Source organism: Gymnodraco acuticeps, unplaced genomic scaffold, assembly GCF_902827175.1.
Source record: "Gymnodraco acuticeps unplaced genomic scaffold, fGymAcu1.1, whole genome shotgun sequence".
Taxonomy (NCBI): domain Eukaryota; kingdom Metazoa; phylum Chordata; class Actinopteri; order Perciformes; family Bathydraconidae; genus Gymnodraco; species Gymnodraco acuticeps.
This window is the reverse complement of record NW_022990335.1, coordinates 2,287,973-2,311,628: the sequence shown is the minus strand read 5'-3', so window position 1 is coordinate 2,311,628 and position 23,656 is coordinate 2,287,973. Positions and strand designations below refer to the sequence as shown.

General features: G+C 42.3%; 1 protein-coding gene across 1 annotated transcript in view; it reads right to left on the bottom strand.

The window, feature by feature from the left end:
* LOC117550825 (cat eye syndrome critical region protein 2 homolog) overlaps positions 1–19,515 on the bottom strand; it is a 38,184-nt gene extending 18,669 nt beyond the window's left edge. The window contains exons 1-2 of the mRNA XM_034223381.1: positions 19,212–19,515; positions 737–831 (exon numbers count right to left, since the gene is read on the bottom strand). Of these exons, the coding sequence (XP_034079272.1) occupies positions 737–831; positions 19,212–19,331 (215 nt within the window). The 5' untranslated portion in view covers positions 19,332–19,515. The remainder of the gene's footprint in view (positions 1–736; positions 832–19,211) is intronic.
* Between the last annotated feature and the right edge of the window lie 4,141 nt (positions 19,516–23,656).

Here is a 23,656-nt window from a genome sequence, read left to right as displayed (position 1 = left end):
GAAGGGAAAGCCCCATGAGAAATGTAACGTATTTGTAGATTTGAGAAAAAGCCTCTGATACGTACTCACTTTCTCCCATCATTCGTTCACAGAGGATGGGGAAGTTTCAGTGGTTTCATTTATTGCTGTATTACAACAGCATGATTTCATCACAGACTTGAAGTCACCATATGGTGAGTACATTTTGACTCCTCAGCGAGTAATTGTTCCGGCGACTCACTTCCTCTTAAGGCTCTTGGGTGTGATGACTAATTTGAGGTAGTAGCTTTATCTTGGCAGCTACATGTCAAGTTGGAAAACATGTGAATTGATTATTTTCCACTGTTAACCAAAGAAACCAACACAAAGGTTTCATAACAGTATAAGATTGGCATCTAATCACAACACTGAATAATTCTCAGCATGGAGGAAGGAAACACTAAATGCTTGAATCTGGCTTTATTGGACTTGCACCACATTTCCTCATTGTACCAAGACCAGATCTTGACAAGAAACTCAGGTATGTTTATATTGAAATGTGAACCTTGTCCACCTCTGTACCACAAGACTTCAGTGTCATTAAAACTGTCAATGTATCTGCACAGGGTTTCATGTTTACCACAACTTCTAATTCTCTTTCCCAACTGTATCCATCAGTTGTGAATCCCATTACACAAAAGTAACTTGAGCTTCAGTGACATTCATTTCAACAGCCTTTTTTCTAGTAAATACGATTCCTTTTTCATTCTACACTTACGTGATGTCAGTGCGCTGGTAGCATCCCTGCAACAGACAAGCGATGAGGTCCCCAAGGAAGTCCAAGTCCTGCTCGGATAGGGCTTTCTCCAGCTCCTGGATGAACAAAGGACAAAGCAGGGTCAGTGCACACGTACAGCAGGTACTTTAGCCAAACAGTCCAGAGATATCAGAACAAATGTACGGGTAAAACATTACGAAATACTGCGGCACTTTTGTGAGTTTCAAAGGATGACTCAAAGGTATGAGCAAAACACAGGTTTCTTGACATAAACAACATTGTATTCGAATGGATGAGAAAAGGAAAGGCGATATCTCAGATGCATCAAGGGAATAAAACATTATAGTAGGTAGTTCTCAGCATTTGCATGTGACAGCATAAGGTACGCTGGCAGAGGCGGACAGCAGGAGGGTTGCTTGGAATTTGGCCAGTCTTCTTATTAAGGCTTCTTGGTTTTGCCAGCGGTTGTTTGGCTGGAGCCGAGGTTCAAGTTCAGCCATGACCCCTCTCCTGCCTGGCATTGTGTTTCAGCCATTCAGGTTTTATGAAGCAGCAGTAACCGGCAGAGCAAACTCTAAAAGGCCTGAAAGCACCAAGGAGAGATGGGAGGCAGCAGGGGCCTAGAGAGCCACAGCACAACCCTGCCACCCCCCCCCCGCTCTGCTTTGGTGACCAACCAACACACAGCACCCCACAGTTTCCCATCATACACTGCTCTCCCTGATGACACCCAAAAGCTGTGGAGTAGAACAGGAGGAGAGAGACTGATGGAACACGATGCTGAGAGGAGGTATGCAAATGTGAAGTGCTCCGTCAGCCAAGTGTCCATTTCACTTAAAGCCCCTTTTTTTGCAGGATGCAAACAAGCCCCTTCAGGCGGAAGGCCGAAAGACTGTTGAGGAAAAGAACATGTCTGCCTGCAGCTGGACACTCTTTACTTCGTTTTTTACAGAGTCCATAACCAGATGTTTCCTCCCTTACTTGCTTCAGAAATGTTTAGGTAGGTTGTTTTCAAATTGCTATAAATGTTCATACCACAACCTGACTTTTCTTTCAAGAAGGAGAAGAAGCACACTTTCCGCATGCAGTTATTGTTCCATCAGAGTGTTCTTCGAGGTTAAGAAGAAGACATATTGCTTTTAGAGTTTATGAAAAGTGTCTTAGCTCTCAGGCTAGCAACAGACCCTCACCCCTATATACACCCACAAAAGTATCCTGCTGGTTCAAGAGGTAAAAAAAAATGGTCCAAATTCATCTCAAGGACGAGGAGGCACGTAATTATCGTTTCTTCACAGTCTGCTTCTCTCTAAAAGGAACCTGGGTGAGCTCAGGGGTCAACAAAGGTCGGCGTACACACCTCCCGGCCATGAAGTACGACGGAAGCCAGGAGGCAACAAGTCAGCGCGGTGAAAAACAGAGGAGGGGGAGGAGGAGGAGGAGGAGGAGGGGAGGGGAGAGGCAGAAAGGAGGTTGAGTAAGAAGTTGAAAAACAGGATAAGATTGATCTCTCTTCTTGAGGTCGGAAAAGAAAAGAGCTTAAGGGAAACCTCAGCAGCCTGCTTCTGACTGAAGCTACTACAGAAACCTGCCAGAGATTGCATTTTATGATAGGAGATAAAAAAAAATCAGCTAGGTCTCGTGACTCGAAGGTAAAACACTTCATTAAGTTTGATGAGCACATTCTAATGACCAATTTCAGAGTGTACAGATCAACGCGCTCACAGAGGTAAATGAGTCAGATTTTAATGGATTAAGAGACCTATAGTTACGGCTTGGAGGTTGATCGAGTTTCATCAAGCCTACATAAAAGGGCTCTGACAAGAAAGAGACTGATTCAAACTTGAAACAGTTGCTCAAGCAAGCGCGTATGTCATGGCTTGTTCACATGTATGGATGCTACTGAGCCGCATTACTATGTCATAGCCTGTGATCATGAAAGGATAGCAAGATACTGTGTGTGTTTATCCGTGAGCAGAAGTCCATGTGCAAAGGACAGCAAGAGATCCTGTGTCACGCTGCCTTCCACTTCCTGGTCCCCTGTCAGGTAGCCTCTGGGCCAGAGTGAGCCCATCCATCAGAGACACACTGCACTTTGATCACACTTTAGGGGGGGAAAAGCTGGGTGCCGGGGAAGAGTACAGCAGAGTGGAGGGCTTGCTTCAGCCCGTGGATTAACACCACCGTGCTCCACCTTTGAAGTGCCACGCTGCATCTCAGATGGCAGAGGGAAGGGGATTTAATGTGGTGTGCGTGCCCTTTCTTCAGCCATCTATCCGGGGCGGCCAATCCCTCCGTGGCCCCGCGCTAACAACCACTCGTCTTGACGTGTCCAGTGGGAACCTTTCCCCGCTATCAGCACATGCAAGTATAAGGTCCAAACAAATGCACCACAAGGACAAAACAAACATGGACAAAATATATGAAAAACCCACTTTGACCTACATTCACGCACGTGTCTAAACAGAATAAACAGTGCAGTACTTTGCCTGCTCCACATTAATGATCAATGGGACTCACAGATAAGCATGCTGGATAGGTGATTAGCTCTAAATCATAAAGCTCAAGTGTCAGATTTATCACTGAGCTGCTGCCGCGAACAAAACGGGCTACTCGTATTCACACACACACACGGGACAAAGATTGGAGTCAAGGCTTGTCAGAAAGGTGTGTCATCACAACAGCTTCTCTGTAAGGCTGGTTTGCAATCAGCAATTTACCCTGAAGGTATTTGCCACTTCTCTCACCTGACTCCCCCGCTGTTTCTCTCTCTCTCTCTCTCTCTCTCTCTCTCTCTCTCTGCCTTAACCTCTTATTCCTCTCTTTCACACCATTTTCCTCCCCCTGTCTTGCGGCACAGTGTCCATGAGGGCCTCTGAGCCATTCCATTATTCCCCTGACAACACCCTTGCTCCACTCTCCAGCCCACTCTTTCCCTCTCTCTGTATTGCTTATCTGTCCTCTCCCTCCACACATTGTCCACGCTCCAGCCAGTTGCTTGCTCCACTGTTGCAGAGGACAGTGAGGACGGTTGTGATAGGCAGTGATTGTCCTAAAAATATAAATTGCCACACTGGAAATAATTGTTTGAGGCACCGTCACACCTAGCCATCTTTTCAAAGAATGGCAAGAAGTGTGAGAAGTAACACCTGTGGTGTCGACACAGCTTGCCACTTGTCGTGTTCTCTCACAAGAAGCTGTCACACCTTATACTATCACTGACATTAACAGGAGACATTGCCTTAATTTTCCTGGCAAAGGAAGCAGCTTCTGTCTCACATACTTGCAATTCCTATGTGGAAATTCACACATACACCACAGATAGCACTTAGTCCCCTTGTTGTTCAATTATATACATGATACTTTTGTCCAAAAAGAATGCTGGACTTATATCCGAGTAAGCTGAACAGTGATGGCAGTGACCATTAAAGAAATATCTTCAAATGGCAGTCTTGTCTTGTGGTAAGATTGAGAACAACTGATGGCAAAAAACATGGCAGCTAAGGCCCCGTCCAAACGGAGACGAAACGGGTGTTATCCGCTATAGTTCTTTATCGTATGGACGGTTCGTCCGTGTTCGTCCGTGTGGACGGGGCCTAAATCTATTACATCATGTGCCTTCAGGTGCTAAAGAAACTGAAACATCAACTGGAGCTAATCTTCTCCCCCCCCCCAAAATACTCATGATTAAGATACTTGGCTCAGGCCTCCACCTCACACATAACAGCCTTACTGATTCAGGTTCTGTGAGCTGCGTCCCATCTGAATGGGTTGATGCATGTCAATAAAACCTCAATTACAACCCTCACATGCTTGCATCTTAGATAGATTTTCTCTGCTGAAGGTGATTATGAGGTAATGGGTGACAGCTATTTCATAAAAGTAAACCCAACATGGGTAGAACGTGCATTGAGTAATACATATCTGCTGTTTAAACATACTTAATGGAGTATGTATGGCATCTTTGGGCCATCCAGTTCATCCTCTACCCAGCCTGCTACTGACGGGTGCCATTTAAAGAAAACAAGATAAGATTCGGGCTAATGTCAAAGTTGATGAACCATGAGTCCCTGATGAAAGACTCCTGCCATATTATCTGCCTCTAGAGATTCCCACTGTTGTTGTTGCTGCCGTTAACATTCTTCTTGACGCATATTTCAAAAATGCACGACAGGAATGCACTGTTGCAAAGATTTTTGTTCCGTTTGGTATTGTCATGCGTTTCTTGTGAAGCATAAAAAGACCAGGCTACACCTGGATTTCATTGTGCAACTCTTTGTTACGGAATGAAAATAAATGATCCTTGAATCCTTAATGATGCCAGGATGAGTCTTCACTAGGAAAGAACTCAAGGTTTCTGTTTGACAAGACAACAAGGATGGTAAATATTACGAGACACGACGCATGAATCAACGGGAGAACAGAGAGGAGCAGACTTTTGTAAAAGCAAGGAGACATCAAGGCTAAACTGACTTCAAGGCACCATCTGCATTTGCCGATAAAAGTGAAACAGGCTTCTCTTGCTGGGCACCACCGTGTGTCCCATTCATATCAGTAGAGAGAGAAAAACTGAGATAAAATGCATGTATGCGTGCCTGGCAGATATACGTAGTAAAAGAGATATAGAGAGACGGGGTGGTGATAAGTACTGCAGCAGCACATGTATCAGCGGCTCCAAGGTTGTGTCAGATCCTCAGAGCCAGTAGTATCAGGGGGTTGGCCTCTCTGGCTCCCCTCACAGCAGATACTTTCCATGCCACTGCCGTTAACAGCTCCTCCGGGGTCTATATCACCAACAGTTGGACGACGCCAGCTAGCTGGAGGGGGAAGGGAGGCCTGTTTGTTGTGTAAAGGGCCCTCTCTTCCTCTCCTTTGCTTCTTTCTTTATATCTTCCTCCCCCCCCTCCCCCACTCCCCCACTCCCCTCCCACTTTCATCTCCCACATGGTTCCTCCAGGAGCAATCATCTGACAACACCCTCCACCCCCACACGTAACCACCTCCTGCCACATGACAAACATGCACACACAGCCATAACACCACAGGAAAACGCCCTCGCATCCTCAGGATGTGCCGCTCATCTGATCATCAGAGCAAAACATCTGACTGACGCACCAAAACAAGAACTTGTTGGCTGATCTGTCTGCCATGTCTGATTGAGCCAGTTAGTCTTCCACACCGCTCTTAACTAGTATTTCAACACATTAAAGCAACTTGAGCCTCAAGGCCAGATTACCATTTCTGAATGGAAACACGCCAACAGCAATGGACTGCATTTATATGGGGCTTTATCCACTATTTACCACCCCTCACAGCGCTTTACATACTACAAGTAATCACTCACCCATTCACACCCCATTCATTCAGAGCAATGTGCCACTTTTTCTCAAGGTATTTAACATTCACACACCGTATGAAACTATGGGTTAAGTGTTTTGCCCAAGGATACACAACATCTGACTGCGGGGGCTGGGATCGAACCTGCGACCTGCCGATTTAAAGATGACCGCACTCCCTCAATCGCCTGAAAGCCGACTACAGGTGGACCTAAGGGAGCTGCACCATCATCCGGGCGCAGCGACAAAGACTAAATATAGCTGATGCGTTACACAACTTTAAGGTCATTTCCAACATTCAGAGTTTTATTATAGTGTGTCAGGGCCAGGTGGGACAGGTGGCCGGGCTGAGCAGGAAAGGCTGTGTGGGAGGAGGGTTGAGGGATGGACGGTGGACAGATCCTTCCGGAGACAGGCGGAGACTCTTTGCCTTGGCCTCCCTCAGTTGCTATGTGGGTGAACATCATTAAGCACAGGAGACGGGAGGCCACCCTGTGCAGCCCATTGCCTCTCATACTTCAACTGTCAGCTCTGAGGAAACCACATCATCAACTTCCTTATATAAAATGGAGCTTCCTGCTTTACACATCCCAGCGGTCGCATTGGCTGTCTACGTAAACATGCGCCTGCATATACGTGCACATACAGATCGTTAAAGCTCAGCCTCCCGGCCTGAGGAAGGAGAAAATAGTTCCTGACCAGTGTGGTTGTAGAGTGAAGAGTCTTGAAAGGGAGGATCAACATGAAGCAGATGGCCTGCAGCCTTGGAGTTAAAGCACAAGAGGAGCGGCTACTTGAGAAGCAAATTAGCCTTTAGAGAAAATGTTTAATTCGGAAATGTTAAGGACCACACTGAAAATAGAAGAGTAATCTAAGTGTAACATTGGAGACACCTGATTATTTTAGGCCAACAGGTGGTGAAATACCATTTTGACTTCAGCTCTTTTAACATAAGCAGTGCAACCTTAAAGTAAGTAAATTACGGAAGTAGCTGTATACAAGAACATCTGATTTATTCAGATTGGACGGCAAATGGTCTTTACGCTCCCAACTCCATGGTAGAAAGTCTGGGTAATGTCCGATGGAGTGAATATGTGAAAATAACCTCTAATTGTCCCAAAAATGATCGGAGGATAAAGAAGAAGAGGGCTCATTTACATGAAGACGCCAACCAAAATGTGTAAATAGAGAGACGACATATGTCTTTAGGGGCAGGACCGAACCTTGTCAGACAAATTCAAGGGTTAGCAAGAGCTAGTTAAGACCAAGTTACCAACCGGTTATGCGACTCCTGCTTGCTCCACCTAGGTGCCGCATTTCTCCTAAAGCGAACAGAGTGTATCCACTCAGTGAGAGCGCTTTAATACGCACACTCCTTAGTTGTGTGTTACATATGTGATGCAATGAATGCTGTATTTATTCTTGGCATACGGCTTAGTCCTGGATTCAAACAAACAATGGCTGTTTGCAGGTGTACTCGTGACTAACAGTGGTGGAATGCATTTACTCACGTGCTTTGATTAAGGGCAACGGTGAGGTACTAGTTTAGTATTTCCATTTTACAGTATATTCCACTGTGCTTCATTAGATTTACTTTAAAGCATAAATGACAGTGCAGATTTAGATGAGTAATACAAAATGAAGACGTTGTCAATTAGTAAATGTTAATATAACATTTGAGATAAAGCTACCAAGCAGTATAAAGGGTAGATTAAAACGTCTCTAATATAATATATTACAAATAATTACAATTCAATGGTATGATATAAGTGGTTTTAAATGATTGGGCCATTCTGTTTATTGAGTAATACAAATGTTGGTTATTCAAGTATATTTTGATGCCAATACTTTAATAGCTAATCTTGGAGAAAAAAAAAAATGGTGAATGCAGGACTTTACATTTGAATAGAGAATGGTTCACAACGTGATATTAGTCTACTTCTTTTACCGAAGCTAAAATATGTCTACTGCTCCCAACACTGATAACCAACATGTCTTTTTTGCTGAATGAATGCATCAGAGAAGGTTGGAGAATGTGAGCTGTCCGAATAGCTGATCAGCTTCATGGATGAGTAGGTATTGTATTCTGAGATCTTTGCATTGTGTTTAAAGGCAACATTTAACATACGTGACATAACAGTGAAAGGTATTGTTGTCTTTGAATAAAGCCTGGCATGTCAGGGTTCCTAAATTCCCAAACAACAGCACAACTTCAGACCAACATGAACCCCGTGTGAACAATCCCAACCCTCCAATTCATTTGTAAAAGCCCCCTTTCATTTATTGCAAAAAAAAGCAGGGTGGGCCAGAAAAAAGTAGACATACGCTCAGCTTATGCTGCATGGCAATGCAACATTATCTAGTAAGATGCTGCGATGGCTAATGAAACATGTGCAGGTGCACATTCCTTGTAGATATCCATCCATAGATTGCTCCATAACATCAACACTGTACCCGCACTGTCTACCTTGTCGTTGTCATGACCAAAGATAAAATAGTTGGTGCCAAGATAATATCCTGTGAGTTTCATAAAACAATGAATCAATGTTTTGGTGTCTGATAAGCCTTTAAGTCGTTTCTACAACTGTACTTCTACCGCTGGATCAAATATCAGTCTCACCAACACGTCCCCAAACAAAGGGCTGTCAACATCCTCTGACCAGGCGCTGCATTCCTAGATTACATATCATGGTGACATAAGTAACCAAAACAACATTCCCACAACAGTGTAATACAAATTGTGTTTCCTTTTTTTTTTTTTTTATAAACACAGCGCACTGCATTTAGTTTGAACGTCAAGTCAGACCTCTTATTTCCATATTGCATTAGCATACGTCAGCATTTTATATTTTGAAAACAAAGTGTGTAAAGAGAGACATTGGTGTTGATAACACTCAAAGTGTGCCAACCTTTATTTCATTCGGAGGCCCCCTGCTATCCATGTAGTCAGCCAAGAGTGTGCCAGTCTGCGCGACTAGAAGCCTCACAAATCCACACCCTCCTCTGCGTCCACTTGTGCCAGCTGACAGACAACTCGGCGTCGCTATAACAAATTGAATTCAAACTTCCCCCTTTAACGTACTTTTGTTGCAAATGTTGTTTTCTTTACGAACAAACGGAAATATATTCCAAAACAAATGTCTCTCTTAATGACCTACTCTAACTGTATGTTGCATCACACACAACACTTTTAACCAACTACTTTATAACGTTTTCCATGGCTCACACTGGATGAGATGTGGTTTGGTGTAGTTGTCATCACTTAAGTCTCTCTTATCTCTACTTCCAACCAGCCGCAAAAAGCCCAGAGCGAGGAACCAACGCTGGAGGGATGCCGCCTCAGACTGGAGACAGAGAGAGGGAACCATGGGGAGCTGCAACAATGGAGCTGGCTGAAACAAACCCCGGTGTATGTGCCTCTCTGCCTCCCCCTCTGTGCACACACTCCCCATGTGAAACCATCTGATGCATGTACTGCTGCTCTCACTTGTCAATCACAACTGGGGGAAGGGCTGCAGCCACTTACAAAGCCCCCCCCCATCACAGTGAATGCAAGTGGAGGGTATTAAAAAAAAGACGTGTAAAAAGGGTTCTTGATCTTTGAGGGTTATTCGCAGAGTGTGAAAAAGTGTTGCGCCTGATCTGGAAAAGGAACGTGTCAGAGGTTGCTGTCTGTGAGGCTGTAAGAAGGGCTGAGCTGGGGATGTGTCAGTGGGTGGGACACGAGGGGAGAAAGGGAAAGGGGTGAGGGATGATTGAACAGCGCAGATCTGGGATGAGAATGGATCATTGTTGTGAAGGACGCTCTAATCTCTAGCCTGAAAATTGATAAAGATTGTAAAATGGTGCAATGCGATGGTAATTTCCTCATAACCAACCATGACTGATCCCTGATGATCCTGATACCACAGCCTCAAACTTCTGCTTTCGTTTGCCGCGGATATCTTGCCACACATCTTCACTACAATCACCCACGGTCCTCATGTCAAAGCTCACTAATTGAGGCCAGACTGGCGACACGTATAAAAGGGACAGTTACTGTATAATCCATAAAAGTAGGAATCAGCAAGAGTGTGTCCGTCTGAAGTCGGGCCATGGTGGAGCATCACTTAAGCCCTGATCCCATTCCCTGTTAATCCATTTGCTTCAAGACAACAGAAACAAGGACGTGCTCCCAGGCTGCACACTCTTGCTTATTTACCAGATCTAATAGGACTAAAATCTTCTTTTACAATCACACGGGAGGCTTTACGAAAACAGGAGCCCCCTCCCCAGATGGGCTGAGGCAGCAGCAGCAGCTAGCACCCAGTCAGAGTGGAGAGCCTCCACCCTCCAGGGGGAAGGGAAAGAAAGAACCACCATCTGGGGTTTAGTCATGGTGATGCCAGGGGCTGAGGCTCAGAGACAGGGAGGCTACTGGGGCTCGAGAAGGGGTTGGGGTAGAGGGGTCGCAAATGGGTAATGTGAGGTAGTGGGATGAGTGATGGGGATGGTGCTTGAAAAAGCCTAACAGAACACGAGGCTGTGTTATGATGGACAAGATGATTATTCACCTTTTAAACTTGCTGATAAGACATCCAATAACACTGACGTTGGGTGACGCTTTGTGATGTCACCATCCCTACCAACTCACTGATGATGATGATGATGATGATGATGATGATGATGATGATGATGATAAAATGTAAATTGTTCCTCTATAGCAGGTACACACACACAATGGAAACAGAAATGCAAGAACAATCCACTGAGAAGAGGTTTAATCAGGTAGGTTACCTGAAAACACAAGTTTGTAAAGGGTTATAAGTTAAGGAAATATTCAGAACTTGGGTTTGGTTATTGTGTCTTTGTTGTCATTATTCTGTAACCAGTGTGAACCCAGAGAGAAGCCCCAATGCTCCTAGTAAGAGTTACTTTCGGCTCGTCTTTGCAGCATGTGTAAAAAGGAGAATGACAAAAGGGAAAACACTGAACTGCAGCAGGCAGAACCTTGACTGAGCTTTTTGCAAATCATTTGACAAATGATTGTGTCCAAGTAATCATTCAAGGCTTAATCAATCAGGTCATTCACAATGCCAAAAAGCTGGCGATGAAGATATACATTTTTTAATCAACCAATCGCAGAGCATACTTTAAAACATTATTATTGAAATAACTCAACTTAACAAATCTACAACCTCCCATTGAGTATAAGTTCTTCATAGGTGGCCCTGCAAATACGTTTTATTTTAGTAAACAATATCCAGTCAAGTGGTTTAAGGGTCTGTTCAGTAAACACTGATCTCTTGTTTCAGAATGAGATCATGTCATCTAAAGAGACAGAAAAGAATGAGGTCATATCAACTGGAACATGACATTATTTAGCAGCAAATACAATTCTCATGATCACCAAGTCATTCAGAAAACAGGACTTGGCAGAAACAATCACCACGATGTCTGAAGCATATTTTACAAATGTGCTCAATTGCAGTGCCAGTCTTGTAACACCATGGTGTCGACCTTGCCTGGGATGAAACCTACTGGGACATCATTAGACGACACCCACTGTAAAATAACAGCTGCCATAACGCAAATGGCCCATGACTTGAAAATGTAACGTCAACCCCAGACCTAGCTTAAAGGATTGAATTGATGTTCATATCAATCACAAAAAAGCTGCCTAGTTTAAAGTTCAAATAAAAAGCACAGAGGTTGTAAATCTTCAAACATTACTGAAAGTGATCTAAATGCTGACTCCAGCATGCTGATGTTACGCGTGTACAAGTGTTTACAATAATCAACGTCTTGGTTTAGCACCTCAGCCTGTCAGCTTAGTAGCAACAAACAAAACAACAGCTGAGGTCAAAGTGAAGGGAAGTTTTGAGTGTTGCTTTGATATTGGAGGAATGCATTGTTTACCGGTCGGTGACGCTAGAGGAGAATCCATCACCAGTCTTTGGGGTATTCTCTGGTAACCATGACTGACACTAGATACTTTACAAGATCAAATTAAAAAGGATGTACCCTTTTTTTAACGACCAGATTCTGCTCCAGACAGAAGTAAAAACTGCTTTCAGATTTTTTTTTCCGTCATTGTTAAAAAAAAATCGTCATATACGGAATATATTCGGTTAACGCGACCTCTGTCATAGAGTACATTTTTTTTAATGAAAACTAGGACGTCTAATTTTTTTTTAAAAAGGCATAAAAATGTTCCCAAAACTCGCCTAAACACTTGTTCAATAATGAATGTCTCCAAAGCGAATGGCAAGAGATAAGATTATGACAGGCATCTGATGAAGATGTATAGAATAAATGCTTGACAATGTGCCGAACAGGCTGCCAGCAGAGCGGGGAGCGGGCAGATGACAGAGGTCCTTGGCATGAAGGGTATGTCTGGCAATGAAGGGCACATCATTGAGGATCCCTCGACAGAGGCTGGCTGTGGGATGTTAGGAATCATTTTCACAGAGACACAGCCAAGACATTGAGCATACACCGGAGACAAAAAGCCAGGCGAAGGGGACAGCCATGGTGACCTCTCTCTGGACACGGGGGCACCAGCACACCACACACACACCACACACACACACACACACACCCACACACACACACACACACACACACACACACACACACACACACAGTACAACACACCACACATCACACACCCACACACACACACACACCACACACACACACACACACACACACACACACACACACACAACATCACACACCACACACACACACACACACACACACACACACCACACACACACACACACACACACACACACACACACACACACACACACACACCACACACACAACACACACACCACCACACACCCACACACACACACACACACACACACCATCACACACACACACACACACACACACACAACACACACACACAAACACTACACACACACACACACACAACACACACACCACACACACACACACACACACACACACACACACACACACACACACACACACACACACACAACAACCACACACACACACACACACACCCACACACACACACACACCACACAAAAGTGGAAACCTAGCAAAGTGCAGTGTATCAGCCAAGCAACAATGTGCAAGAGGATGTTTTGTAAGGCTAGCCAAGGAGATGGGGGGGGGGCTCCATTATCACTGAGCAGCACCGTAGAGAGGAAAGGGCTTCCCCAACAGAACCACAGCGGTGCTGTCCGATGCACTCACTGGGTTTGTCAATATCCACCCTGGTAGCAGTTTCACAGGGTACAAAGCATTGTGGTCTCAAATGTGCCATTCATTACCAAAGCCTCCTTTATATGAAGGAGAAACAGGTGTTTCAGAGACACAGTGCTTCATTGCTTCACAATCTATCTTAAGTAGAACAAACAATCCAAAACGGTTTTTTTTTTTTTTTTTTTTTTTTTTTTTTTTTTTAAAGGACTGTATTTAGGGCAGGAGGATGTTGAGAAAATAAACTATCAAAAATATTTTTCACCAAATATATGTTGATATTGTGGCGATACTGTTGGGTTGACCATTCGTGTTTTCCAACATATTTTCATAGTAGCTGCTTTTAAAACCAGAAAACGACTAACCTTTTGTCATTACAATAGAGTGGCGAAGTCCCTCCCTTTCCGGGGGACCTCCATTGGACCTTATTTTGGAAAAAGTATGCATTGAAGTCAATGGAGAGAGAAAGATTATCTTTCAATCCCGTTTGAATTGTGCAACGAATTACACATATGATGTTTGTCAATTTAAAAGATAATTTTGCAAGTCAAACAAATTAAAATGTGCTGTAAAACTGTGAAGTAACACATTTTTTTGTGTGAAGCGCTCAATGAACTACATCTCTGGTCTTGCATACGTCACCAACACCAAGATGGCCGTCACGTTGGCACATTTCACCTCTTTCTTTCAGAATGAAGCGAAAAGTATTAAAAGAGGTGAAAATCACTACAAGTCTGGCCATGTTGAGAACTGTACACACACAAAAGGGGAGTTAGTCGGTTCCAGCATGCGGGACCGGCTTTACAAGGTTTCGGTGAGTAACACGAGTGTAATGTGTAACGTTAATGTCAGCTAGCTAAATTCACTTACTCTGGGATTTGTAGTCTTTCTAGTTGCGTATTTTTGATAGCTCCACATTTGTGGAATCAGCTTCCAGTTTGTGTTCGGGCGGCAGACACCCTATCCGTTTTTAAGAGTACGCTTAAGACCTTCCTTTTTGATAAAGCTTATAGTGATAAAATAAAATAATCTAATAAGAGTGCATTGACGTAGATACGTTGTGCCTCTTCACCTATACATTTTAGTTCTTACTCTTTCACTTAAATCCTAAAAACTTAGATCTTATATTTAAAACTTTATCCAAACCTTTCCCCTCTATGACCTCTCGAGGTTTATTAGAGGGTAACAGGTTGCAGAGAACGCCTAGCCCGGCCGGGGAGTGTGGAACGTAGTCACTGACCCACTCCTACCTCTGACAAATTCAGGTTCCAGTGGGGACCTCTCTCCCTGCGTACCTCTCCACCTCGGTTTCCTACTTCTTACTTGCTACCTTTTTCCCTCAACCTATCCTAAGGGAGTGCATGCATGTAGACACGTTAGTTTAGCTGCTATAGGCTTGGACTGTTGGGGGGGGCACCTTACTCCGTCTTTCTGGCTGTTTGTACCTGTGTACTCTCATGTTCCGATTAACCCAGTTCCCCCCAAATCTCTTTTTTGTGTCCATATATACGCCGGGATCCTGAGTCGAGGCTAATCCTGTTGCTGTGGTCCTGGATCCTCTATCCTGAGCACTGGATCTGAGTCCTGGACTTCGAGTCGTGGCTGAACCTGTCTCTGCGGTCCTGCCAGACTCTCACCATACTACTTCCCTGATGGCTCCCACAAGATTGCTGACATCCTCGTGGATTCATCTTCTTATTATAGACACATGCATTTCCAAACATTTGGACTACCTATGTTGTAAATGTATTATCTTTTCGATTTACACACGGCATCTATTGCACGTCTGTCCGTCCTGGGAGAGGGATCCCTCCTCTGTTGCTCTCCCTGAGGTTTCTCCCATTTTTCCCTTTAAACTGTGGGTTTTCTCTGGAAGTTTTTCCTTGTACGATGTGAGGGTCTAAGGACAGAGGGTGTCGTATTGTCATACTGATACTCTGTACACACTGTGAAGACCACTGAGACAAATGTAACATTTGTGATATTGGGCTATATAAATAAACATTGATTGATTGATTGACATTGATAGTCTTATATTTCAACAGTTTTTCAACAAACTGTGACTTTTTTGACATGGAAATGATTTTTTAAGATTGACAAACATCATATGTGTAATTCGTGGCACAATTCAAACGGGATCGAAAGATAATCTTTCTCTCCCCATTGACTTCAATACATAATTTTTCAGAAATAAGGTCCCATGGGGCGGAAGTAGATGGGCATGACTTCGCCACTCTATACCTCCATCTAAGCAAAATATAGTCTTGTATCACAATATTGATATAATAGCAATATATTGCACAGCCCTAACTCTATTTCTTCATGTTTTTTTTAAATGTGATGAAATAGACAAGGAGATCTCAAGGCAGTCCCGCTTAACAAATGAGCTCCGTAACATACTTGTTCTCATACTCATTTCCCATAGGTAACACCAGAGGGAATAACCAGAATAGATTTATAAAGACAAAACCATTTGTTACCAAACAATGCAGAGTTAGTCGAACCCTCAGCAGCCACAACATTGAGCTCTGATGTTTATTATATAAGGACAGGGTGGCAAATACTGACACAAGACAACAGCAGCTGATATAAGATGCTCTGTCCGCAAGGAGGGGCCGATGGTATGTCAGAGAATGTTGACACTTAAGCCCAGGTTGGAGTAGAATCACTCGACATCCCCCCACTCTGTCATGACCAATGACAGCCACTTCCTGCCCCCTTCTCCACCCCTGATTCTTGGGTAATTCTACCTACACAACCAGAGATAGGAGTGCAACTGGAGCCGACGGACATTACACAACCATTCTAACACAAGCGCAGCCAAAAGCGTGTCTTAGAGGAAGACAAAAGAAACTGATCTTTAGGTTGAAAGACTTTGTCAGGTGTCAGATTTATATTGATTGATTATTAAATCTGAGTGCATCGTCAATTTTCGTTAACCTTTACGATACGTGTCGAGACAAAGGTAACAGAGGGAAAAAGACGGCCCAAAGAGCTACACTCGCAACAGCGGCCAGGCCAGCTTGTCTTGTTGCTGGTATGTGGCAGTAAGCAAAACAAACATGTCTGCTGACAGTTCCTCTTATTTCTAACGCAATGTCCTCGGAAAGTAAACATGTTGGATCCAAATGTAACAAGCCATTGCCGACTACTGTTCTACATTACTCGAGTGCCAGAAGTGTGAGTATTTCAGCTGGCAAAGCCACAGAGCTGCAAGGATTAGACTAATAGGACATGTTTATAACTTCCTGAGACCAAAAGCCCTCTTTACGCACCAAATGGCAAGGTGCATAAAGGAGTCAAAGCAGAGCTCCAAGCACAATCTTGTGTGAAAGACCATATAGAAATGTTAAGCACACACCCAGAGGCATAACAGCCTCACAGCAGTACAAACACAGAATGCATGAAGCATACTGTTTAGGAATCTACTTCACTTAAGTGGGCAGAAAGGTATTTAGATCATTCAATATTTCAAAGACGGAAAAAACTTGTGACATATTTCAGAATGGCAGTTTATTCGGATCGAGGAGGCTCCAAGGCACATCAATTCTAAATGGGTTCTTATTGAAACTAATAGTAGTCTCCACAACAAAAGTAGATTCAGTCTACCACTTTCCCAGAAAACAACACGTAACAGCATAAAGGGCATTTCATTTGTACACTACAATATAAGAAAGCAACCTGTCTTATTCAAACCAGAAATACTTAACTACAAAATAGAAAAAGAAGAAAGAACGCATGAAAAACATGATTTCTTGTTTTTCACTCTAAAGAGCCATTCTGCACACACACATCAAGACCGCTTGGTTAAAGATGGCACCATTCTTGGTGTTGTTTTGTGACAATTTGTTACAGCTAACTTACCTGTAAATAATAACAATTCAAATCTGATTAAATATTACACACTCAAATGTAATAACTTTATCAAAAAATGAAAATGTATATTTAAAGTGCTTCCAACCCCAAATGATATATTTTGAGTATCCAACAATCATGTGTAGGCTTAAAAGTGGTCTTAAAATACATTTGAAGTTGTCACAGTTTTGTGGGGCTTCGGTCTGGCAATAAGGGATTCAAATTGGGCTTTGACAGCTTATGAAAAGTATTCCATCCAAATGCTTAGTAGGTTTCACCCATGCATATATTTGACCAAATAAAGTAACCTTTAGACCTTTTAAGCCAACACGTGAGAATTTGACACTCAAATATATATATATAACTGAAAATCATCCCGTGACCCAGTAGAGTAATGTCAAAATCAACTCCATGGGACACAAACGTGCAAACAATGAAAGAAGAACACGTGTGCTCTTCTTATTGTGTTCACACATAAAACAGTCTAAAGTGGAGGTTTCAGAAAGTGTAGGCTACATACATACTTGTGTTTCCTATTGAGATGTCAATGTAGAAGTCTACTACATCCACCTCAATATGTTCATGAAATACAGCTGAGGGGGGGTGTATCTGCACATGTGATCTGCTCAGTGATGCGGTTAAAGACGAACACATCATGTGTGCTTGTAAAGCAACAAAATGACCCTCGTGATAAACACAACTATAAAAGCATTATTAGCAAAGTTAAAAACAAGATGCTCAACCGATCCATTCTTGGTAATTGGATAACACAGTATCAGCTTCATTCATAATATTTCATTTGGTTGGAAATCCAACGCCATCTGAAGGAGATCCTCAACTTTCATGTGAACTAGGCGCAATGCGATCCCCCCCCCTCCCCATCTGGCTTGCACCTCGTTTAATAACAAAGCGATGCCTACGTGTGTTTCCCTGCCGAGGGGGGTGGGGATGAATGAGTGATGGAGACTGTTGATGCGTGTTGTTGACCTTAGCAATTTCTTTAAAGTGCAATCATTCCTCGATGGATTAAACTATTTACATTTACTCTGATGTATTACTTGAATAGATAGGGTTTGAGATGATCTGTCGTGTGACGTCCGGATACATCTAATGGAAAACAAGGGGGGTCGCATCGAGGAATAAAGTTGTATTATGTAATCGCAGTGTAATACATTACATTCATTCTCTGATAGAGCACAGCGGCAGATCTTACATATATAAACTTATTATACTCATTTGAAGGGGGGAATAAACGTTTAAAGCATCGCCTCTTGCAACAAAACAGGAGTAGGGCGAGCAAACAATGCCTGAACAGCATCTGCGTCCCTATGGCTACCCAAGCCAGATGGCTGGCTACAGCAAGACAATAAACTCCAACCTTACGCCATGAACTTAACTTTATATGACAGAAAAAACGAAAGAAAAACAGGCACACTGTAAACAGAACAAGTCAAGCTATTGCGCGACTTTTCGATCTACAAACACGTTTCCACACTCGCAAAAACTGCCTATATTTTCAAAAGGATAACATAAATGTGCATACGTTTCGTAATGTTTTGTCACTTTCTCATACAAGCATGTCGTCATGCTGCTTTCATCTTACATGTTTGTTATGCTTGAATGGTCTAAAAATAAAGTCAGGCTTTGGCTAAATGAAAACAAACGAGTGGCACATGGTACTAGTTACAAAAGCAGCTTAATCTGAAGTTATTTAGGAGCATCCGTGGATATAAGGTTAAAGCAACACGTAACATTACTATGGACATCAGACCATACAACTATTTCATGACTGTTATATTCAGCCGACGTCTGTTGTGAACTTCTGTAGCTTTGAGGACCAGTAATTAGCAATTAAAGGTAGCTTTTAGCTGTGCTAGCTAGCTCGTTACCTAACAGGATTGCCAGTAACAGAAGTTTCAGAGGACACTGCTAAGCTGGTTTACACGATAGCTAGTCGCACAAACTCCACAGACCGCGCAGACAAAAAAGCTGACACAAACAACTTTTCATTTCCGTAACCAAAGACATTCATGTTGCTGAAAGCGACCACACTTTTAATTTACCTCTATTTCAAAGTCTGGAAGGTTGAAAGCTGTCCTGAACAGCGAGCAGAAGTGGGCTATGGCGGGCACTTCCCACCAGGACTGGATCTCTTCCACAGAAACGGTACATCCCTGGGACATTTTCGGACTTGAGAAAGTGTGTACGTTTGTTTCTCACATTAGAAAGTAGTTTCTTCAGCGACTTATGATGTCTCTGTATCATTACAAATGCGAGAAAAGTTGCTGCTGTGGTCCTGTTCGAACAGTTGCCATTGCGACCCGGGAAGCGCTACAATCTGTTTCAATCAGAGTCTCACTGGAACTGAACAGATGGGAAGGACGATACCATCACACAGCGAGCGGGGGGGGGGTGAACCATAATTTAGCTATATATGTTAAACTCTAGGTGGACATAAATAGATTGAATAGTGGTGAGCTTCGTGATGTTTTACGATGATAACTTATATTTTAAAAACGTATTTTACATTGGATACATCAATAAGTTATCATTCTAAAAGTATATTGTCAACATTACCCCATTAGATTGATAGTGCGGCCAACGTTTAAAGGGAATAATTGTAAATGCTGAATGAATACAAAAACTTCAGGTATAATCCATCCAGGTAACCTGTTACATATATTGCGCTTTTAGTGTGTGCGGCCAAAATTGTACAATTATTTTGCATATTTTACTCTATTTTTGTCTGTTTTCTTTTATCAAGGTTTTTAAACTACGACCCATTTTGATGTAGCCTACTTACAACAAACAAACACTTTTAAAGAATACCAACACCTAAAGGCTTTTAAGGGGATCATGTTCGCGTACGATACATTGCCGATTACATTTACATTTTGTAAACAACACCACGGCGGAACACAGTACACAGTACACACACAGTACACAGTATCAGGGGCTCCCCCTAACGTAATATATGAACACATGCATGCTATGGGACATCAGTGGCGCTCAGAGACAAGCAGACACTGCCCTGCAGGGATGTTGACAGTTACATGACACCCATATCTCAATGGTATATATATTTGTATATATTGACCATACAGAGTTTGAATATTCATGGTTTATTGCAATATCATGTAATATAATGAAAAAGGTTGACAAACAAAACGTAACAACTATTCAAGGGCCCCCTAAAACTTGCAGCTTAATTAAATCCCAAATGTTTTTTGTTCTTGTAATTTTACACAATAGTTAGGAAAAATGTGAATGTTTTCCCTGAGGGTGGCACTAGAATAATCTGTTCATGCAATTTTACATTTAAACCTAAGGATGGTGCAAGAGGACAGCTCATGCGTGGGCTCATTGTCTTAGGAGCCTATACATGTTATGTAGCCTACAGTAAATTAACAATATACAATATATACATATGTTATTATTATATATACTGAATATGTCACACATATATTATACATATGTTGAATAACTATAGTAGTGATAATGTGCCACAAACAGACACAAAGCACACTCTTGATTTACTTGACCAGTCAGTCTAGTCCTGATCCATCACTGTTTTTTAGAGAAGCTTTATAAACATATTGCATATAAGCACTATTACTTGTTTCTGTTGCAGTATTGTTAATTACTGGGAACCATTCAACTTTGACAAAAGCTGTCTCATAACAAAACTCCCCATTGATGCGTTTGAATTAATAGTTGAATAACAACACAGGCAAAGTGTGTTAAGATAAGATAAGGAAAGTTAACCTTTATTGATGAAATTCAGGGGTTTGAGCAGCAACAGAAATAAGATGCTGATGATGATTAAATGACATCACAGTGCAGGAGGAAAGGTCATGGGGTCACCAAACACAGACAGCTCCATTTTCACCAGCCTCCTACCCTTACTCCGCTAATGGGGCCAACGAGTAGTGCTGTGTCATTCATGCGAGATTGAATGTTTTGAGTGAATGAACTGAACTGAATCACTTCCTGAAACAATCTATTCATTTAGTTCAGCTGAGCTCTCAGTCGGTTGTAGGCCATTGTGCAGGGATTCACTGAGGGGAGGGTTCAAGCCAATCATTAGCAAACGTTTCTCCCATCCAGCTAAATGTTCAGGTCACTCGTCGCTTATCCTTTACGAACGATCACTCTCGGTTTCCAAATCCCTTTAATGAACAGTTTCTAGTGTTTCATTGGAAAAGTTGTCCAGTCATAACTAAAGAGTAGCTCCACTGTCTTAGGTCTGGCTACATATGCAATACATTGTATGTGCAGTAGAGGGCCCTAAAGAGACAGATATTCACTCAAAGTGAATCTACTCCACATGACTTCATTCATTCATTTGTCCCTGGGTGCTATGTTGTAGTGGGTTGGATTTTAAACCTGGACAATGTTCTAATCTATGTTTTAACAAGTGGGGGAAATCAAGTTTTGTACTGTTTGGCTTTGACAATTTTCAGGAACTTTACTTTAGTCACATACATTTAAAAACTACACTCTGGCACATTACTTCTTATTTTTATTTAATATTTTATCATTTGTATATGTTTTTGACATATTACTTTAATTCCTATATTTATATATATTTTTTCTTATTGTATTGCACTAATTTACTTCTTATGTTTATATAATATATTTATTTTTATTTTATTCTATTCTATTCATTTTAAAATAGAACAACTGTCAGTTATTTTTCAGTGCCAGTGCCCCCGTAACACTGATCAGGGACCCCCCTGTGGCCCCCCTCCAAAAAAAGGTTACAATATTACGATTTATTGGAACTAAATAAAATCAGTTACCCGGATGTACAGTGGAGAGTAAACTGTTATATAAAAGCTAATACTGTTTATGTTTTCTAATTACATTGTCACTTAAAGTAACTAAAACAAATACTCTAAATGAAAAAACAACTGAAACAAAGGACTGTAACTTAAATTGACTAAAACAAATAACTTTACAAAAACAAATACCAATTACTGTATTTTATGTTTATTTTACACATTTACTTTCAGAGATGGGGTCGTTACTAAAAAAAAGTAATATATTACATATTACTTTTAAAAAAAAAGCAATATATTACACTACTTCGTTACTCTCTACATAAAGTAACTTGTTACTTTACTCGTTACTTTACTCGTAGGGCCGGCCCACCCCTCCATGCAGGCAGATCACGCAGACTGCTAAAGTTTCAAATGTTCTCTTTAGTTCAGTTTCCATTGTCGCATTAAAGACTGATCCAGATCCTGAATGTTTTCCTATCTGACCATGGCTGTCCTCTGTCTCCTGCTATCTGTATATTTTGCGCAGTCTATCTCTGCTCACGCTGTTGTGTCGGCGTGTTCTCCTGCGTGTTGGCCATGTGTTGCACTGGAACCAGCCACCGCAAAGACTTCAGCCGAGCACGTACGAACTGCGCATGCGTGAGTGGCAATAACTCTCCTTACCAGCAGGCGGCGGTAGTGTGTATTCGTCATTGAAAACAGGCAACAACCGGAAAACAGAGAAGAAGAACAGACTACGTGATATAAACAAACAACAAATAGCTGTGCGTTAGCTTCACCTTAGCATGTGTTCTTTGCAGGTGTTTGTTGAGGTTTGATTATGACTGATTTTAACGAAGTAACGTGTGTCGGGGCAATGTTAGTAACTGTAGTGTGATTACTGAATTATAAAAGTAGCGCGTTACACTACTCCGTTACCGACAAAAGTAATATTATTACAGTAACGCGTTACACCCAACTCTGTTTACTGGCGTCTTCTGTGGAGCGGTTTGGCCTGTAGGCAAACTGATGCTTGTCAAGGTCAGGTGGGATGATTGTTCTGATATGGGCAAGCACCAGTTTCTCAAAACACTTCATGACTATTGGACTTTATACTGTCTTTGTCTGTCTTTTTAACCCGCTTTTATTGTGCCCCTCTCATGAAATAACTGGCCCCAGCCTGCCCCCCCCCCCCTCCCCAGTAGAATTGGTCTAGAACCGCCACTGGCTAAAATGTGACACTCTTACGTCAGTCCCATGTGAGGTGTGTGACGTTGCTAGGCAACAGAGCAAGCCAAGTCATCTTGGTTTAAAACTGAGCCACATGGGGAAGTCCAACTTTCAAATTCAAAACTCAGTGTTTTATGTTGGTAGCTGTGAAAAAATAGAGAGTTAAGGGATGCTATTCAGAGTGTATATTTAAATACCAGCTTCTTTGCCTTCAGTTTTTTTACTCCTTGAATTCAAATTAACTTTATTTATTAAGGCAGCTCCCTACTGTTTGACATTTGAGAGTTCATCACTGCTGTTTTTCTGGCTCAGTATCATGGAGTGTATCTTAGTATGCGCTGTAACCCTGGTGATTTTAGTGGCCCATTGAAACAAAAAACCCCAAAGAAGAGTTCTCGGTTAGATCACAGAACACACACGGGTCCGGTATATAAAGCAGAGGTGAACTCATTCTGGGAGTGCTTTCATGGCACCTTTAAATCAGTTGCTGTCCAAAGAGAGGAGTAAGGAAACAA